Here is a 19,849-nt window from a genome sequence, read left to right as displayed (position 1 = left end):
GAACACTGGAAAAGGTGTTCTAGGGCACCAGTGTTCCCAGTGCTCCCAGTGACCTACCAACCCCCCCCCTCCAGTGCCCCCCAGTGCCCTGCAGCCCCTCCCAGTGCTCCCAGTAGGCTGCCTGGAGCACAGCACCCTCTGCTGGAGGGAGCTGGGGGGCGTGGGGGGGTTGTCAGGGGGCTATCCTGCAGCCCCCCCATTGTGGCCCATGTGTCCCAGTATGGGACACCGGTATGGGACACCAGTACGGGACACCAGGATGGGACACCAGTAAGGGACACCAGGCTGGGATACCAGTACGGGACACCAGTACGGGACACCAGTATGGGATACCAGTACAGAACACCAGTACAGGACACCAGTACGGGAAACCAGTACGGGAAACCAGTACGGGATACCAGTACGGGACACCAGTACAGGACATGGGACACCAGTACGGGAAACCAGTACAGAACACCAGTACAGGACATGGGACACCAGTACGGGACACCCGTATGGGACACCAGTATGGGATACCAGTACGGGACACCAGTACAGGACGTGGGATACCAGTACAGGACACCAGTACGGGAAACCAGTATGGGACACCAGTACGGGACACCAGTACGGGACACCAGTACAGGACACCAGTACAGGACATGGGACACCAGTACGGGAAACCAGTACGGGAAACCAGTACGGGACATCAGTACGGGACACCAGTACGGGAAACCAGTACAGGACACCAGTACAGGACATGGGACACCAGTACGGGACACCAGTATGGGACACCAGTACGGGAAACCAGTACAGGACACCAGTACAGGACATGGGAAACCAGTACGGGACACCAGTACGGGACACCAGTACGGGACACCAGTACAGGACATGGGACACCAGTACGGGACACCAGTATGGGACACCAGTACGGGACACCAGTACGGGAAACCAGTACGGGACACCAGTACAGGACACCAGTACAGGACATGGGAAACCAGTACGGGAAACCAGTAAGGGACACCAGTACGGGACACCAGTACGGGACACCAGTACAGGACATGGGACACCAGTACGGGAAACCAGTTACGGGACACCAGTACGGGAAACCAGTACGGGACACCAGTACAGGACACCAGTACAGGACATGGGAAACCAGTACGGGAAACCAGTACGGGACACCAGTACGGGAAACCAGTACGGGACACCAGTACAGGACACCAGTACAGGACATGGGACACCAGTACGGGACACCAGTATGGGACACCAGTACGGGACACCAGTACAGGACATGGGACACCAGTACGGGAAACCAGTACGGGAAACCAGCACGGGACACCAGTACAGGACATGGGACACCAGTACGGGACACCAGTATGGGACACCAGTACGGGACACCAGTACAGGACATGGGAAACCAGTACGGGAAACCAGTACGGGAAACCAGCACGGGACACCAGTACAGGACATGGGACACCAGTACGGGACACCAGTATGGGACACCAGTACGGGACACCAGTACAGGACATGGGAAACCAGTACGGGACACCAGTACGGGACACCAGTACAGGACATGGGAAACCAGTACGGGACACCAGTACGGGACACCAGTACGGGACACCAGTACAGGACATGGGACACCAGTACGGGAAACCAGTACGGGACGTGGGGCACCAGCTGGGGACCCCAGTACGGACACGGGTTCCCCGAGCTGGGGAAGGGGCCGTGCCCCCCCCCCCGCCCCCCCCGCCCGGAGCCGCAGGGCCCCGCCCCCCGACGCCCCCCGTCACGTGACCCCTCCCCACGGAGCCCCGCGGTCTCGCGCGGGTTGGGGGGGGGGAGGGGAAGGGCGGCGGCGCCACGCGGGGGATGGGGAGGGGGGGAATGGGCGCGGGTTCCTGGAAGCGGTCACGTGAGCGCGCGCCATTGGCTGGCGCTGTTGCTGGGCGGGGCCGGGGCAGAAATAGCAAAGGCGGGCGGGAGGGGGGGCGTGGCCACGCCCCTTCCCGGAAGTGCCGCGTCTCCATGGCAACGGGGGGGAGGCCGCGGCCTAGCGGGGCCTGCACCGGGCCCGGAGCCTGCACAGGGCCGGGCCCCGCCGCCCCCCCGCGCCAACCGGGGCCCGTGAGCGGCTCCCGGGGCCTCAGGGCCCAGCTCCCGTGGGCGGCTCCCGCGGCCTCAGGGCCCTCCCCGTCCGCTCCCCTCCTCCCCCCCCCCCCCCGTCCGCTACTTCCGCGGGCGTTCGCGGAACGCGGCCCCGCTTCTCCGAAAAGCCGCGGGGCAGGGGAAGCTCCGCTCCCCCCCTCGGCTTCCAGGAAGGGAAGCACGGGGCCGAGGCCCCCCCACACGCAGCCCCAAAAGCCTGGCTGCAGCTGCAGGACCCCGCTGTGGGGTTTCCTCCCAGCCCCCGTCTTCCTCCTCCTCCTCCTCCTCCTCCCCTGGCTCCGCAGGAATTGAAACTGAGGTGGCAGCAGCCGCTGCTGTGGCCCCAGTCCGAGTCCAACGTGGCCAGAGCCGGGCGGCGGCAGCTCCTCCACCACCCCAGCAGCTCTCAGAGGCTGGCAGCAGCCGCTCGTGGACTTTCCCCACCTCCGAGGAACTTCCCGGCTGCGGAGGGCCCCGAGAAGCACAGGCAGGGCTCTGCAAGGTGGTTTTCCGTCAAGCACGGGGCTGCAGGGGATCCCCAGGGCAGCATCCACGCTCCCTTACACCGGGGGAGCGCTGAAGGCCCTGCTCTGCTCGCACATATCCCCATCTCAGCCCAGGAAACGGCAAGTTTCATGCCAGGGGATTGAAGTGAAGACATTTATTGACAAAACTAAGTGCTTGCTCAGCACACAAGCAGGCCTGGCGACCACTGCCCTCCAGCTCCCCGCTCACGTTTCCGTGGGGCACCGCTCAGGCCGCGGGGTCAAGCACCGTGGGCACCTTCTCTCCCCTCTCACTGCTCAGGAACCCGTTTCTGCGGGGCTGAGCTGCCCCAGGACCCAACCGATCCACGGTTGGAGCAGGCGGGGCTGGCCCTGGGGGAGGCGCCGGGTTTTGGATTCTGCTGCAGAACGCTTACATTCAAACACCAGCTTCGTTCGACTCGCTGCTTACGGGATCAAAATTAGAGGGGAGAGAAGGAAGTAACTGATACCAACTTCCCCAGTTCCCCCGTCTAGTAGAAGAACTAGAAAAACCAAAAAAAAAAAAAAGAGATAAAAATAAAAAAACAGGAACACCAACTGCTGCCAGCAAGCTGTGGGCACAACGCGCGCCCCCCAGGCCCCCAGCTCCTTGCTGCGCTCCCTGGCAATTTGGCTCGAGTGCATCTGTGAAGGGCTCACTCGGAGTCGAGGCCGAAGGCTTCGCCACAACCACGCTACTTCACGAGGGGTGAAGTACAGCGCGCCCGTAAGCAGCTCCGTCACGCTCAACCCCCCCGCCTTCGCATTGTTAGCTCTGTAAAAAAAAATATGTACATATCCTACAGCTTGGAAGTATTTACAGGTTCTTTACAGCTTTCTCCAGCCCGTGGTTCGGTTTTTTTGTTTTTTTTAAATACCCACAAGTGCACTCCCTATTTTTAAACTGCCTGTGTGGCGAGTCGCGGCGGCGCGGCGAGAGCAGTCAGACAAGGCCAGCCCGGCCGGGCTGCAGCTGCCTGCGGTTACCGCGCCGCGCCAGCCCCGGTCTGCCCGCCTGGCTGCTCTCTGCCACCTGGTTACAGCCCCCGAGGGCGGCGCGGGCACCCCGGGCTCTGCTCCTTCAGGAGACGGCGACGGGCTCGCACCACGCCCGGCACTCGAAGCTCCGACGGAGGAGCTGCTCTCGCCAGAAACGCCAGCTCTGAAGCGCCTGCTCCACACGCGGCCGCCGCGCCGAGCCCGGGAGGGCTTCAGTCCAGACGGGAGCCGCCGGCGCTCGCTGGCTCGCCGAGCGGATTGCTTCCCGCCGGGGTAAAACTGAAGCGGTCCCGCTCGGGCTTTCTGTCCTCGTGCTCTCAAACGAAGCAGATCATCAACCAACTCTTCCGCTTGCTGCTCCCAAAGCAATAATCCTCGTTGGTACCCTCAATCTGACTGGAACACGCCTTCCTTCGTAGGAAAGGATTGCTCAGGGGATGCCTAGGTATTCTTCTAGGGTCACTCGAGTCTGGCTTCATAAATACGCACAGGAGGAAGTGACCGGCTCGCCAGCTCCAAGCAGAGCCGGGCCACCCAGAGTTCCGCACCTCTGCAGCGTGCCGGGGCTCACCGGATCATGTAGGCCAAGCTCGCTCCCAGTCCTGCCACTCCTGCGAACGCCATCAGCACGTTCCTGATGCTGCCTTCTAAGTCTTCCACTCGGAAGAAGTCGACGAAGCCCTCCTACGGGGGAAAGAAGGGACGGTCACCTCCCTGCCAGCCACCCCTCTCCAGGGAACGGCTCTCCCGGAGCAAGGCCAGGAGCCAGCACGGCCGCGGGCGAGCTCGGGGCACCCCGCATGGCTTCGCTCTGGGGACACCGCCACCTCCTCCCGGGGCAGGGCGTGCTTTGGGGTCAGGGCTGCCACAAGCAACTAGGGAAAAGGCGCCGCTGCCGCCCCGGCGCTCTGGCTAGGTGTCTCAGCGGCGGTTTTAACTGGAATAGTGACTCATCTCGTGTTCCGCTGACACATGTGGCTGTCACCCAGCGGGTGACGGAAAGAGGAAAAGATCAAATTGTTCCAAAAAAGGCTCGCAAGGGCTCAGGACGGGCAGTGACTCACCCAGCCTCCCTGGCTCAGCAGCCACTCGCGCTTGGATGAGACGAGCGCGTCCGTGATGATCCTGGCCAAGGAGCCGATGCACTTCTCCTGCTTTATGCTTTTCAGGTGCTTGGCGACAAAGGCACCGAAGGAGATGAGCGTGACGACTCGCCCCCAGTTCGTCACTCCGTCGCTGAAAACGTGGGCCGCCACCTCACCCACGGACTGCAGGTCTTCCTCCTTCTTGATTTCCAGCTTGCGAAGCATTCCTGCAAGAGACGCTGGCTCAGAGACAGGCGCGCAGAGCAAAACCCCAGGCAAAAAAACCATATTCCAGCTCTTCCCCCCCCCCCCCCCCCCCGCCCCAACCTTGCGAGGGGCCCCGGTGAGCCGCCCCCCCGAGGCTTGGCACCAGCCCTGCCCCTTCGCCGCGGCGTGAAGGTGGGTGCAGTGACTGGAACAACAAAAATTCCCCGGCGTGACCTGCAGTGCCCCCTCATGAATAAGCAAACAAGCCCTTACGAAACCGAAAGGCACCGCTTGTTATTGCTCAAACCAACAGGAAGCCTTCCTGGAGCCAGTTCCTTTTCTGCACGCACGAAGGTAACGTCCCTACAGGAGCCTCGGTGGCCAGCTCCCCGTGACCCACACGCCCCTCCTGAGCGTGGTCTCCTCGCCAGCACCCCGCGAATTCGGCCGGGGCAGTTAAACCCCAAATCTTGCCCACCAGGGCGATGAGGGAAGGTGGGGGGGGACAGCTTGAAAACCCTTTGCATTTTTTAAAAAAAAAAAAAAAAAACAAAAAGCTGTAACATCCTGCTGCGGGAGGGGGGCGGCGTCTCACCGCAGGCTGGCTCAGGAGGCAGCGAGGGCATCGCCCTCCTGGGCCGGGCAGGGCCGTGCTCAGCACCAGCAGGAGCTCAGCACCAGCAGGAGCCCAGCCCCAGCTGGTGCTGGCGCAGGGGACTTGCTTCTGAGTTGCGTGAAACCAGCCCAAAACGGCCAAATCTCACCGCCCCCCCCTCCCCCCCCGAGGACTTGCATGAAACTGACCCCAAACCCTTGGTTCTCGCTGGTCTTATAAAAAAAAAGAGTCTCGCTGCTGAGTTCTGTGAAACCAGCCCAAAACGGTCGGTTCCTCCCCGCCCCCAAGGGCTCGCTTCTGAGTTACACAGAAGCGACCCAAAATGGGCAGTTCTCACTGGTCCCCGAGGACTCGCCTCTGAGTTCCACGGAACTGACCCAAAATGGGCAAATCTCACCCGTCCCTGAGAACTTGCCTCCGAGTCACCCACAAGTGACCCCAAATGGTCAGACCCCGCTGGTCCCCGAGGATTTACCGCTGAGTTACATCAAACGGGCCCCAAACGCTTGCTCCTTGCTGCTCTTAAAAAGTCTCGCTTCTGAGTTACGTGAAACCGGCCCAAAATGGTCGGTTCTTCCCCATCCAAGGGCTCGCTTCCGAGTTACGCAAAACTGACCCAAAACGGGCAGTTCCGAAGGGTCTCCAAGAACCCACATCCGAGTTACACGAAACCAGCCCCAAAGTGGTCAATTCTCCCCGGTCCCCAAGGGCTTGCCTCCGAATTCCACAAAACCAGCCCAAAATAACCCGATCTCCTCAGTCCCCGAGGACTTTTCTCGGGGTTAAGCAAAACCAGCCCCACGGGGTCGGTTCTTTCCGGTCCCCAAAGGGCTCGCTCCGAAAAAATCCACAAAAGCGACCCAAAGAGACCCGTCCTCACCGCTCCCCCCACAACTCTCGCCTCCAAGTTCCGGAGAAACCAGCCCAAAATTTCCACTTCTCGCCGCTCCCCGAAAACTCGCGTCCGAGTTCCGGGAAGCCGCTCCGAAATTCCGGGTCCTCCCCAGAAACTCGCCCCCGAATTCCAGGAAAACCACCCCAAAATCGCCCAACCCTCCCCGCTCCCCCAAGGACGAGGGGTTACCAAAAACCGGCCCCGACCCCCCCGCCGCCACCTGCTCACCCGGGGCCACCGGGGCTGGCGTTTTTGGGGCTATTTCGGGACCGCACCGGACCCGGGAAGATGGGGGGGGGGGGGGTTGGGATTTTTGGGGTGGGTTCCGGTAAAACCACCGGGCTCGGGGCCAAGAGCCCGGGCGGGCCCCGTTTAATCGGTAACCGGGTTATCAGCACGGCGCAGCCACGGCGAGGTTTGTTTTTTGTTGGTTTTCCCCCCCCCCCCCCCGCCCCAACCTCGGGCAAAGTTCGGGATCGTCTTCGGCCACCGGCTGCCGCTTTTAACCCGCTCGGCTCCGGTGGTGGGGGGGGGAAGCTCCCAGCCCCCGGTAGAGCCCCGGTAACCCCCCGTTAAGGCCCGGCAGCTCACCTTGGAAGGCCAGCTCGTGTTTCTCCATCACTCCGTCCCCGACCCTCCGCAGGGTTTCCAGCGCTTTCTCCATCACGCCGTCCCCCGCCCCCCCGGGCCTCCCCAAAAGACCCGGCAAAAACTTTTTCAAGCCCGGTTCCGTTTCCCCCGCCGCCTCCCGGAGGTACCGGAGGATGAGCTCTAACGAGTCCTGCCTCAGCTCGTCGGTCGGTAGCTCCGGGGGGGTGCCGGGCATCGACTCCCCGCCGGGTCCCCGCTCGGCTTCGGGTTCGCAACCGTCCAGCTCCTCCTCGGGGCTCCACAACGGCGGCGAGCGGGGAGCGGCGGCACCGAAGGGCGAGCGGGGAGGGGCCCCGGGGCCAAAAAGGAGCGAGCAGGGGGCACCCGGTACCGGCCCCGGGGCTGCGGCGGGGCCGGGGGGGGAAGAAGGGGGCGACGGGGCCGGGTCCCCCCCGGGCGAAGCCGGGCCCCCGGGCCCCCCTCCGCCGCCGCAGTAGAGGTTGAAGCCGATGAGGGCGTTGCGCTGCAGGGCGAACATGGCGGCGGGAGAGCCCCGGGGCGGCTTCGGGAGCGGGGCGGGCGGCCCTTTATATGGGCGCCGTGACGCCGCCGGGAGGGGGGAGGGGGGGGGGGGAGAGGCCGGGGCGGGGCACGGGGCGAGCCGGTTCCGCTTCCGGCCCGGCTCCGCCTCCCCCCGGGGCCGGGGCTGGATCCCGACCCCCTCCCCCTCCTCCTCCTCCTCCTCCTCCTCCTCCTCCTTCCCCCCCGTTCCCGGCGTTTATCCCGGGATCCGGCCCCCGCCCCCGCTCCCCGCCACGTCCTCAGCAGCGGGAGCCGGGCACCGGGGAGGGGGGGGGGGGGTTCCAGTCACCGGGTGCCGCCTTCCCCGCCCCGGGAGGTTTGGGCGACCCCAAATCCGCCCCGGGTTGTAGGAAAAGGGACGGGGAAGGCGCCACGGGGGTGCTGGCGCCGCCGGGCCCGGGCAGGAAAACGCCGTGGCCGCGCCGGTGTCCCCGGGACCTGCACGGCCCCGGTGTCCCCACGGCCCCAATATCCCACGGCCCCCTGCCCCCATCCGCGGTATCTCCGCATCCCCGGTGCCCCCCCCAGTCCCCAGTGCCCCCACCCCCAGTGCCCGCACGCCCCTGGTGTCCCCACACCCCTGATGTCCCCGTCCCCGGTGCCCCCACGTCCCCGTTACCCCCATCCCCGGTGCCCCCTCGTTCACATTATCCCCCATCCCTGTTATCCTCACTCCCCTCATGTCCCCGTCCCCGGTGCCCCCACGTCCCCATTAACCCCATTCCCGGTGCCCCCACATCCCCGGTGCCCCCATCCCCGGTGCCTGCATGTCCCTGGTGTCCCCACACCCTTGATGTCCCCATCCTCGGTGCCCCCTCACCCCTGTACCCCATCCCTGATGTCCACATCCCGTCACCCCCATCCCCGGTGCCCCCTTGTCTCCATTACCCCCATCCCCAGTGCCCCACGTCCCCATTATCCCCCATTCCTGGTGCCCCCACCCCCAGTACCCACACGCCCCCGGTGTCCCCACACCCCTGATATCCCCGTCCCCGGCGCCCCCTCGTCCCCGTTATCCCCCATCCCCAGCGCCCAACGTCCCCGTTATCCCCCATCCCTGTTATCCCCACTCCCCTCATGTCCCCATCCCCGGTGCCCCCAGATCCCCGTTATCCCCCATCCCCGGTACCCACACGTTCCTGGTGTCCCCAAACCCCTGATGTCCCCGAATACCCCAATCCCCAGTGCCCCCTTGTCCCTGTTACCCCCATCCCTGTTATCCCCACACCCCTCATGTCCCCATCCCCGGTGCCTCCACGTCCCTGTTATCCCCCATTCCTGGTGCCCCCCCATCCCCGGTGCCCCCATCCCCAGTGCCCGCACGTCCCCGGTGTCCCCACACCCTGATGCCCCCATCCTTGGTGCCCCCACGTCCCCATTACCCCCAACCCCAGTGCCCAATGTTCCCGTTATCCCCCATCCCCGGTGCCCCCACGTCCCCGGTGTCCCCATCCCAGGGCAAACCCAAGCAACTGAGGGGCTTTGGGGCTCAACTCCACCCCCCCCCCCCGGCCTCATCAGGATTTTGTGCCGAAACAGGGGCAGGACGCTGGAAATGGGGGCCAAAATTCGCCCCCCCCCCCCCATTGCGCGTCCCCCTTTGGGAGGTGGGGATGCTGCCCCGCAGGAGGGGCCGTGCCCCGCTGCCACCCCCGTCCAAAGGCCGCCGGCGTCCTCCCCGCGAAGGCGATGCCAGCCCCGGCCGCCCCGTCACCGCGACGTGACGAAAGCGGGACACCGGGCACGGGGCCGCTTTCCGGTTCCTTCGGGCAGCGGGGAAAGCGAACGGCCCCCCCCCCCCCCCCACCACGACCCCCCCCCCCCCTACCGAAAAGGGCCGTGGAAATCCCTGCCCGACCCCGCTGCAGGTGGCCGTGGGATGGGGGGGAAACTCCGGCCGTGGGGGGGGGGTTAAAACGTGGGGAGGAAATCCCGACAGAGCCCCTCAGGCGGGTTTTTCCTCCTCCAGGTTGGGCAGCGAGGACCCCAGGGAGCTGCCGGTGTGTTTTTTTTTTTTGGGAGGGGGGGGGGGGCCCCGAAGCGAAGGCCTCCGTCACCATCCCGAGCGTCACCGCCCGCTGGCGGGGACGGCGGAGGAGGAAGCTGCGGTTAGCGCAGGGCACGGCCTTGTCCCAAGCGCCCCGCCGCGCTTTTACCCCCGGACCCTAAAAGAACCGGGGACGACGCGCGTCCGGCCCCGCGCGCCCCCGGCCCCGTCACCGGCTCCCCTCCGTCCCCGCCAGCAGCGGGACCGGGCTGCGACCCCGGCGAGGCGAATCCCAGCCCCGCAACTCCCCCCCCCGCCCCCCCATTCCCGCGGCCCCCGGGGAACGCGGCCTTGTCGGCGAACGAATTCTTGGCAGCGGGAGCGATAACGGAGGCGAGCTCGGCTCGTCCCGGCAGCTCGGGGCAGCGCCCGGCACATATTTCCCCGGCGGTGCCAAGCTTCGCAGCGCAAACAAACCCCCCGCGCACCCTTGGCACCGGCCTGGGACAGCGCGTCCCCGCTCAAACGCCCGGCCCAGGCCCCTGCTTCGGGGTCGGGGGTCGTGAAACGGCCGATGCGGGGCCGGGGGGGGGGGGGAAAAGGGGGAGCGGGGGGCACCGGGGGGCACCGGGAACCCCCGGCGCACGGCCTGGAGACGGGGTTGGGGCTCCTCTGGAAGGCGGGAGGGGGAAACCTCTGCCGGTGCCCCCCCCTTCCTGGGGCTGCTCAGCCGAGAAACGTTGCGGTGCTGGGGCAGCTCGGCACAAGGGGACGGGTCCGGGTGTCCCCAGTGGCCCCCCGGCACCCTATGGGGGGGGGGGGGGGGGACACGGGGGTGCTTCAGCGCCCCCCCCCTCCCCCCCCAAAGGAGGGGGATGAATGACGGGCAAACGTTGCTCGGCCAACCTGCTGAAGCCCCCCAGGGTTTTCACCTGCCCCCCTCCGGCCCGCAGGAGCTCAGCTGCCTCAGCCCCTCCTGCCTCAAAGAAACCCCATCGGAGCCCCCCCCCCCGAAAAAAAAAGCCCCTGGGCACCCCGACAGAGGGACGTGACCCCGCTCCACGCCGCAGTCGCGTTCCGGAGCTGCTCTTGCTGCTTCTCCTCCTCTGTCGTCACGGTCGCTTCCTCCCCCCGTGGCGGCCCCGCATTGCATTTTTCCCCTCTCTTGCCTTTCCCCCCCCCCTTCCCCCTTGTTTTTATTTTAAAAGCACGGCGCGCTGGAGAAGAGGAGAGATGAAGATGTACAAAATTATATATATTTTTATATATACGATTCGTTATCTATTTACAACACAGCTGGGACAGGCAGCGGAGCACGAGGAGGCTGTGCAGCCGCGGCCCTGGCCGGGTCGCGCAGGGACCCCGGAGGGGAGCTGAGGACACGGCGCGCCCGGCCCCGCTCCACTCCTCGTCCCCACGGAGGGGAACGTCCCCACTACGCTCCTCGCCCGCCCCGCGGAGCGAAATCCCCTCGCGTGGGGTCTCTCCGAACCACCCGGCGGCAAACGTGAGCGTTGGGAGCAGCCCCGGCAGGGATCGCGGCGCCAGCGCTCGAAAGGCGCCCCAGGAAAGCCGTACCCCCGCGCGCGGCGCCGCCCGCTGCCTCCCTCCTGCGGTTTTCTCCTGTCCCCCTGGGAACCCCTAAAGCCAACGGCGTCCGCTCGCCCTCCCCTTGCTTCTGGAAGCCGGGAGGGGGGGGGACAGAACTCGGGGCGGGTTCAGCGCAGCCCTCGGGGCCCTTCCACTGAGCCCGCGCAAAGCCCCTCGACCGCGCGGAGCGGACGGCGCGCGCGCCGAGCAGGCGGCGTGCCCCGCGCCCTCGCTTTGTTTTTCAAGCCTGAAACAAAAAGGCAAGGGGGGGGGGGGGGGTGAAATAAATAAAAATAAATCCCCCCCCCCAAAAAAAAATCACCTCCGCAAGCAGGGATGGTTCCCAACAGGGGGAAAATGGAGGCAGCAAACCGGCATCGCTAAAAGGAACTGCCCGACCCCATCCGCCAAGCGTGTCCCGGGCTACCGACACCTCTTCTGGGCTTGGTGCGTGTCTGCCGTAAATACTCATAAGCTACGTGGATTCTGGTGCTCCCAGCCCTACGGTACAGTGAAGTTCAATCCGATCAACCGAAAGAAAAAAGGAAAACGAGGAGGAAAAACAAACAAAACAAACAAAAACCAGCCTGTGAGCGCAGGCTACCCGGCCAGCTTGCTGGTCACAAGCGAGGATTTTCGCTGCGGGAGGTCCTGCGGCGTGGGGATGTGGTCGCCCGTCACCAGGTTCTTGTCGGGCCCCGCGCTCGGCAGCTGCTTGTTCTTCATCTTCGCCTTGGCCATGTTGTAGTCGCCGGAGTCGAAGTATTTTTGCTGAAAAAGAGGGGGGGGGGGGGGGGGGCTTGGGTTACTTTGAAGAGGTTCGCGGCACTCGCAGCGGGGGACGGCCGAGACGCGCGCGTGGGGCCACGAGCGAGATTCTTTACGGCGCTGCCAGGGGTGGTACGCAAAAGCAGGCCGCAAGGGGAAAGGCGCAGCTGATCCAGCCCACTCCGGGCGGCGAACAGACGGCCCGCTGGCGCAAAGGCGGGATTTTCGCCCCAGGCAGCACAGCCTGGCCCGCGCCAGGGCTTCCGCTGGCGCCACGCAGGTGGCGGACAGGACCCCGCGGCCGACACCGAGCAGGGAAAAAAGCCTGCCTCGTGCCAAGCAATTAAGTAACCCTCTTTTTTTTTTTTTTTTTTTTTGCTCGCTTTAGGAACCGGCACCTGAACCCAACGTTCCCAGCGTCTGTGTCGGTGAGAGAGCAGGCGCAGAGGCCGCTCCGGCCGCGGGGAAGGCAGCGCCGAGCCAGCCCCAGCGCGGCGGCGAGGAGCCATCGTGCGTTCGGAGCTGGGGAGCTCCGAAGGGATTTGGGTTTCCTGCCCCAGCCTCTGCGAGGAGGAGAGCCAGCAGCAGCAACCCCAGCGGCTACAGCCGGCTCTCGGAGGAGGATTTAATTACTTTTCCAGGGAGCGCGGTGAGAGGTTTTATGCTGAGGTGCGGCCCTCTGACTCGCTGGCGTTCCCCGTGCCCTTTGCACCAGGGCAGAGCGTGGGGAAGGGAGAAGAGGTCGTGGCCGAGCAATAAATACCCCTTTCTGCAGCCTCTTCATCAGGAAGTCGGAGCCTCCGGGCTTCTGGCCCAGGTTGGGGTATTTCGCCTTCAGCTTCGCCTCTTCCGCTCTCTCAGGGATGACGATTTCCTTCTCTTGCGCATCCTGAAAAACGAGAGGGGACTGAAGGCGCTCCGGCCCCGCGGGGAAACAAAACGCACCCGCGACACCGCAACGGGATCTCCGCCGGGCTTCAAACGCTGCCGACTGCCGCTGCAAGAGCTTCTGCCCCCGAGCACGAGGCTGTTCCGAGCCACTTCTCGTGGCTGCTCCCCGCCAGCGGGGCTTGGTGCTGGCAGAGCCAGGTGGGGACCTGGCTCGGTGGCACCGCGGCGATGGGCTCGCGTGCTCTGAGCTCGGGCAGCAGAGCCCCACAGGCAGCGCCGGTGCAGGCGGGTCCCCCGGATAAGCCCGGGGCAGCTGTCACCGCTGCTGGCGGCATCCCCCCGGGGCACGGCTCGGGCCTTTTCGCCCCGCTGCCCCCTGCGGGGCCCGGGCACGTCCCGGGGGCTGCGGGGTCCAGCCGGGAGCCCTGCGAGGGGTCCTCCGGGCCCAGAGCTCGGCGAGGCCCCGGCCCCGGCCCCGGCCCCGGCCCCCGGCCCCCGGCCCCCGGCCCCCGGCCCCCGGCCCCCGGCCCCCGGCCCCGCACCCCCACTATCCCACAACCCCCCGCGCTCCCCTCCCCCACAAGCCACCTTTTCCCCGCCTCTCCCGGAAGTCCCGCCCCCCACGCCAGCCCCGCAGCCAATGAGAGGTCGGCGTTACTGAGAAGGAAAGCGGCAGCAAGCAATCAGCGAGCGGGGAGGTGAAGATTGACGCGCTGCCGAGCCAATAGGGAGCCCCGAGGGCTCGCCGCGGGGGTTCCCACCTGTTTCTCCTGCCCGGGTTCCTCCGTGCGGGTGCCGGTGCCGAGCGGGGCGGCCATGGCAGGGAGCGGCGACCCCGGTGGATCCGCGCTGCCTCCGCGCTGCCTCCGCGCCGCCCGGCCCCGCTCTCTGCTCCAAAATGGCCGCTGCCGCCCCCTGCCGCCTCGGCAGTCTGACGGACAGGCGGCCGTCCAATGAGAGCGGGGAGGAGGGCGCGCTGACATCATCGCCAACCAATCAGCGCCCGCGGGGGGCGGGGAGAAGGGCGGGGCTTAGCCGCCCCGGCTGGAGCTGCGGCGGGCCAATGGGAAGTGAGGCAGCGTGAGCGGGGATGGGGAGCCCCTCGGCTTGATTGACGCTGGAAAGAACCAATAGGCAGAAGGACTGAGGTCGGGGGCCCAATGAGCGGGCGGGAGGGGCGGGAATTAGGCTCGGCTGCAGGACCAGGCCCGGGCGCCTCCTGGCGGGCTGCAGCCGCCCCTTGGAGCCCTCAGAGCTCCCAGTGGCCCACGGCGTCCCCCAGTGCTCCCAGTACCCCCCAGTGCTCCCAGTACCCCCCAGTGTCCCCAAGCACCCCCAGTGGCCCCTCCCTGTGTCCTCAATGAGGCATCGTCCTGATGGCCCTGCGCTGGCCTCACGGCCCCGTAATGTCCCCGTGGCCCCGCCACAGCCTTGTGGCCCTGTAACGTCCCCACGGCCCTGCGCTGATCCCACGGCCCATAATTTTCTCATGTCCTGCAATGTCTCCATAGCCCCCAGATGTCCCCGTGTCCCAGTTTCCCATAGCACCATAATACCCGCGTGTCCCTGTATTGTCCCATGTTCCACAATGTCCCCACGTCCCAAAATGTCCCCATGTCCCACAATGGCCCCCATGTCCTACAACGTCCCCATGGCCCTGCACTGTCCCCACGGCCCATAATTTCCTCGGGTCCCACAACGTCTCCATAGCCCTGAAATGTCCCCATGGCCCTACCTTATCCCCACGTCCTACAGTGTCCCCACGCTGTCCCCATGGCCCCGTGCCATCCTCACGCCCCCACGTTGTGCTGCGGGCTCCTTGCCCACGCTCCCCACAGGCACCGGCACCGACCTGCTGCTTCCCTGCTGGCCCCAGGAAGGTGCCCACGAGGATCTGTGTCCCTGGGGACAGGTCTGGGCCTCACAGAGGAGCCCTGGGGCGCAGGAGCCCAGCCTGGGGTGCCCCCGTGCCACCGGCAGCACCGAGGACCTGCCTTCCACCACCAAACCCTTTTATTAGAAGGAGCAGCGGGAACCGCCGCGATGGCAAGCTATGGGTTTAAATACCCAGAAACACATTCCTATTCACTTTGGGGAGTCAAACTGGCAGAGGAGAAAGGAAAAATAATAATAACTAAAACAAACAAAAATCACAGTGAGCTCTTCCCCTTCCTAAAAAGAACTGCACGGCAGCACAGCCCGGAGGCTCGGGGCTGCCCCACAATCGCACGCAGGGGAAGGAGGAGAAAGGGGGGGGGCCTAGGCCATTCCTGAGGGGGGGTCTGACCCCCTTCCCATCGCGATTTGGCCGGTGGAGCGCTTCAGTGCTGCCACAGCAGGCATTCAGCGCTGCCGGTGGCCGTCACCTCCGCTCCCTGGAGGCACCGGCCTCTGTTTGCAGCGGCCCCGGGGCCTCATGCCCACCCCGAGCCCTGCGGGGAGAGCTGGGCCCTGCAGAGCAGAGCCTCCCGCTACCACCCCGTGCCAAGGGAGCCCGTGGCCTCATGCCGAGGCAGGCGAAGCTCCGCCGCCCACCCTGCGGGGCCTCAGGCCTTGTTGAAGGCTGCCAGGATGGCCCAGATCATCTCCGTGCCTCTGCCTTTGGCAGCTTCCACCTCTGGATCTGCGTCAAGGACCTCCTTGGTCCTGTTCATCGCCACCTCGTACCGGTCGTCCGCCAGGCTGCTGAAAGCGTTCTCCAGCACATCCGAGGAGTGGGCGAGCACCAGGAGAGCCAGAGTCCTGCGGTCCATGCGGTGCGGGTCACCCGCCCAGCGCTCGAGCACGCCTTCCTGCAGCCTCTTGAGCAAGCGTTGCTTCTCAGCGGCGTTGCTGACGGGGTGCGTGGTCATGTCGAAGAGGAGGAAGTTCTGCTTCTCCGTGGTGAGGATGCCTTTCTCCACCAGGTTCTTGGCGATGCGCTCGCGCACGTTCCGCAGCTGGTACTGCAGCTTGAAGGGGTTCCAGGTCTCCCCTGAGGAGAAGCAAACCGTGTTGGAGGCCGGGGTGGATGGAGCCTGGCTCAGCCCCAGGCTGCCCGGAGGAGCTGTGGGTGCCCCATCCCTGGGGGGGGCCAAGTCCAGGCTGGATGGGGCTGGGGGCAGGAACGAGGTGGGCTTTGAGCTCCCCACCAAGCCAAGCCAAGCCAACCCAACGCAAACCAACCCATGCCAGGACTCTGTGCCTCCTCTCTCGCTGGGCCTACCTGTGAGCAGCTCTATCCAGGTCTGCACCGTTTCTGCAGGCTCCGTGGCCTTGATGTGCCGCAGGGTCTCGTCCAGCAGGATGTCACCAGTTGGAGTGTCCGACTTCAGGTGCACCTGGGAGGCCAAAAGGACGAGGCGCCATCAGGCTGGGAGGCGGGCAGGCACTGAATCATGCCGCAAAGCCACCGCGGGGTGTGTGTATGTATGTGGGGGGGACGCACGGGATGGCCGGCACCCATGGCACCGCCTCACCCCTTCGGCCCCATCGCTGCCATCACCTTCCTGTCCAGCAGCCGCTTCTTCCTGGTGGTGAGGGGCTCCAGCTGGATGCGGCCCCGCAGTGCCAGCTCGACAAGGATGCCGCCGCGCAGGCCGGGGGAGATGCAGTCGTTCCAGAAGGAGGTGTAGCCCTGCGGGGAAGGGGACACGTGTGACGCTGGGGACAGGCGGCCGGAGCCCCACCGCAGTCCTCAGTGCCGTGTCCAGGGACCCCCACCCCCAATGTCCCCTCACAGAATGAAAGAATCACAGAATCATCAAGGGTGGAAAAGCCCTCCAGGATCATCTGGTCCAAACACCCGCCTACCACCAATGTCACCCACTGAACCGTGTCCCCAAGCACCACGTCCAACCTTTCCTTGAACACCCCCAGGGACGGTGACTCCACCACCTCCCTGGGCAACCCGTCCCAACGCCCGACCGCTCTTTCTGAGAAGAAATGCCTCCTCATTTCCAACCTGAACCTCCCCTGGTGCAACTTGAGGCCATTCCTTCTAGTCCTTTCATCATGGAAAGGGCCGCAATGGGCTGGGCAGTGCTCGAATCGGGCCAAACTCAACACATTTCACACCAGGCGCTCTTTTTGGAGCCCTGCCCTGAGAAACACGGGCTCCCAAGTCCGTATGGTGCTGGGCAGAGCACCGAGAAGGTGCAGGGGGCTGGAAAACATGGTCCTGGAGGGACTGCTGGTTGCATGGGGTTCTCAGTCTGGGAAGGGAAGGTCTGGAGGCAGGATGAGGTAAGCAGGCCCCAAGGCATCAAAACCAGCTGCAAAATGAAGGGAACGGCCTCTTCTCCGCCTCCACCGCATGGCAGACAGAGGCCGGGGCTGCAACTGCGACGGAAGAGATTCAGGATGGCCCCAGGACAAACTCACTGCGCCCGAAGGGTGGATGGGGCTGGGTGCTGGGCCCTGTTCCTGGCCCTCGCTCCCTTTCCTTGGTGCTTTTCTTTGAGAAAATGGCCAGGAAGGGGGGAAAGGGCAGCTCGAACAGCTGCTGGGAGACCACAGACAAAGCAACCCAAGAAGCCCTTCCCAAGGCAGGAAGGCCAAGAGCTTGCGGCCTCCTACGTAGAAGCTTTTATAGTCGATATGGGTAACCTCCTGTCCCCAGCGTGTCTGTTTGTACAGTGCATCTGGACACCGGGTTGTTCAGCTTGCTCAGCACAGAGTCATAAAATAAATTAAAACCTTTATTTGCTTTCTTCATTTCCTTGTAAGTGAAGACAAAGCAACCCTTCACACTTGCCCTGCTAAGACGTGCTGATTTCCTTCCATGGGCGATGCACTGTGGTTTGTTTTTTTTCGCACGTGCCCTTTAGGAACCAGTTCTCTGAAAAAGGGCACAGAGGTGACCGAAGGTTTCGGTTCATTGGGCTGGAAGGCACATTTTGCCCTGAAAATTTTAAGGGGGCTGAAATCAGAGAAGTTGAAAGCTCCTTGGCTAATATCAGCTCCTGAAATCGGACTGGTCACAAATGCTGGTGTGCATCCAGTGTCCCCTACATGGACAGACTGGTACTTATAATAATGAAATTGCATTGTGGGCTCATTGGGTTTGGCTAAAATTCTCTTTTTAATATATATTTTTTTAATTTTTCCCTGCTCATCAAACCATGAGGGTGGACCACGAGGTCTGCTGCCTGTGTCTTGCCTTCAGGTGGAGAAACACGGAAGGACAGGATGAAAAACAAACAAAGAAAGTGTGAGATAAGTCCTTCTCCTCTTATCTGTTGTGCTCTCCTAACTTCCTGGTGGCTGGAGGGCCATTCCCGGGAATACATAAACCGCACCAAGAATGCTTAACGTAGCCCAGGAAGGAAGGAAGCCGTGCCACGCTGCTCTCAAATATTTGCTCCCAAGTTATTTGTGTGATGCTCCCCGGACAGCCCTGCTCTCCTGTTACTCCCTGCTGAGCTTGGCAAGCCCTCAGCTACTGGCCAGCAGCCCCCTGCTGCATCCGTCCCTGCCAGAAAACCACGGCCAGAGCAGGGCTGGGGGCATAAGGCACCCGCCCAGCCTCATTCAAGGACCAGTGGGGCCCCTGGGGATGGAAGCACAGGCACCCTGCACCCCTCTGCACGTGTCGCTGCCTTCAGGAAGCGCCTCGGGCCCCTGCTGAGCCTCCCTTTGCCTCATTTTCCCCATTTTGGCTGAGGGAAGGAGCAGTAGCGCCGTGCCCCAGACCAGGAGACAGATCTAGATGCAGGCATTGACACGGAGGAAGCAGAAAGGTGCCGAACGGGGTCTTCCCCGCTGTGGGGCTGATAAGCAAGAGCCCCGATCGCCCCCGGCGCTGCTCGAGCAGGGAACGACGGCCCCCGGGGAGCTCATCCCGCTCCAGCCGCTTTCTGTCGCCTTGCCCTCTTCCCTCAAGACCTGCCCCTGCCGTTTCTCAAAGAGGGTTTTGGCAAAGAGCAAACGGCGCAAGGGCATCTCTGCGCTCCCGTCGGGGCTGCCACACGAGGTGAGGCCCCCGCTGCCCCACGCCCTCGGTGTTGGCAGCGAGCACAAGCGGGTGGCCGCAGCGCCGCGCCGCACAGCCCTGTTCCCCCCACAGGTCCCCGCAGCCTCTGCGGGCCGCCCTCGCCGCTCAGCCCGAGGGAGGTTTGAGCTCAGCGGGCAGAGGCTGCTGCGGAGGGACCCGAGGAAGCCACGAAGCCTCCCCCACGAGGCTGCGGGTTTCCCTTGAAGACCTTTTGGACCTGCAGCCTCACTTTACCTGCTTGTCCTTCAGTCCCAGGAGCAGCACCTCCTCCATCAGCGTCAGGCGGGTGCCTTTGGAGTCATCGTCCTCCGGGTCTCTCTCTGCAGCCGCCTCTTCCTCGTCGTCCAGCTTCTTGCCCGTGCTCCCACCCGCCTCGGTGCGGCGGCCCCGGTGCGTCAGCGTCGTCATCCCCACCCGCGGCCGGGCCGAGGACCACGCACGAGGGGGGCTGCGGCTGGGACCGGCCTCCAGAGGTGTCGGCGAGGCGATGGGAGGCTTCGCCCTTTCTCCCCGAGGGAATCACAGCTCGCCTGCCCGCCCTGCTTTGGCTGTACAAGAGTCACCGGCGGGGAGCGGCCGCCCGTCGCCCCGTGACGTGTTTGAAGCAGGCGGTTGTGCTTCCACGGAGGTGGCGAGACATCGGGACGGTGACCGAGCCTTCACGCCCCGGGGACCTCCGGCCTGGCGATGGGGTTACGAACCCGGTTCACGCCCGGGGACTGGTGGCAGCACCCCGGGGCAGCCCAGCTTCTTCTCGGGATTTATCCCGGTGGCCTCCGAGCCTCCCCTGGCCCCAAGAGCTGAGCCCGGAGCCTCGCTCGGAAGTCCGGAGAGCGGCCGGGGGCGAGGGTCGGGGCCGGGCAAGGAGTCGAGGGGCCGGGGCCGAGGACTGCGGGCTGCAGAGGGGTCCCCGGGCCGATGCGGGAAGCGAACCCGGGACAACGCTCCCCGGGCTCCGGTAAAGCCCAGCGGGGGGCCCGGCCCCGGGGAACGGGGGTTGAGCCCTGCCCGGAGCC

At 64.8% G+C, this 19,849-nt stretch overlaps 3 protein-coding genes across 3 annotated transcripts; all 3 read right to left on the bottom strand.

Annotated features, from left to right (window-relative positions):
* Positions 1–2,767: 2,767 nt before the first annotated feature.
* MCL1 (MCL1 apoptosis regulator, BCL2 family member) lies at positions 2,768–7,601 on the bottom strand. The gene is made up of 3 exons (XM_035571112.1): positions 7,042–7,601; positions 4,712–4,959; positions 2,768–4,331 (listed from the first exon to the last, which is right to left on the bottom strand). Exons 1-3 carry the CDS (start codon positions 7,577–7,579, stop codon positions 4,215–4,217), a joined length of 903 nt encoding a protein of 300 aa, XP_035427005.1. The 5' UTR covers positions 7,580–7,601; the 3' UTR covers positions 2,768–4,214.
* A 3,236-nt stretch (positions 7,602–10,837) lies between these two features.
* Positions 10,838–13,793, bottom strand: ENSA (endosulfine alpha). Its single transcript, XM_035571111.2, has 3 exons — positions 13,621–13,793; positions 12,732–12,857; positions 10,838–11,971 (listed from the first exon to the last, which is right to left on the bottom strand). The coding sequence occupies exons 1-3, from the start codon at positions 13,675–13,677 to the stop codon at positions 11,801–11,803; spliced, it is 354 nt and encodes a 117-aa protein (XP_035427004.1). The 5' UTR covers positions 13,678–13,793; the 3' UTR covers positions 10,838–11,800.
* Positions 13,794–14,854: 1,061 nt separating this feature from the next.
* Positions 14,855–19,810, bottom strand: GOLPH3L (golgi phosphoprotein 3 like). The gene is made up of 4 exons (XM_035571110.1): positions 19,068–19,810; positions 16,344–16,475; positions 16,065–16,179; positions 14,855–15,833 (listed from the first exon to the last, which is right to left on the bottom strand). Exons 1-4 carry the CDS (start codon positions 19,239–19,241, stop codon positions 15,406–15,408), a joined length of 849 nt encoding a protein of 282 aa, XP_035427003.1. The 5' UTR covers positions 19,242–19,810; the 3' UTR covers positions 14,855–15,405.
* Between the last annotated feature and the right edge of the window lie 39 nt (positions 19,811–19,849).

This window comes from Cygnus atratus, chromosome 28 (assembly GCF_013377495.2).
Source record: "Cygnus atratus isolate AKBS03 ecotype Queensland, Australia chromosome 28, CAtr_DNAZoo_HiC_assembly, whole genome shotgun sequence".
Classification (NCBI taxonomy): domain Eukaryota; kingdom Metazoa; phylum Chordata; class Aves; order Anseriformes; family Anatidae; genus Cygnus; species Cygnus atratus.
The sequence above is the reverse complement of the archived record's forward strand: the minus strand, read 5'-3'. Positions and strand labels throughout refer to the sequence as shown.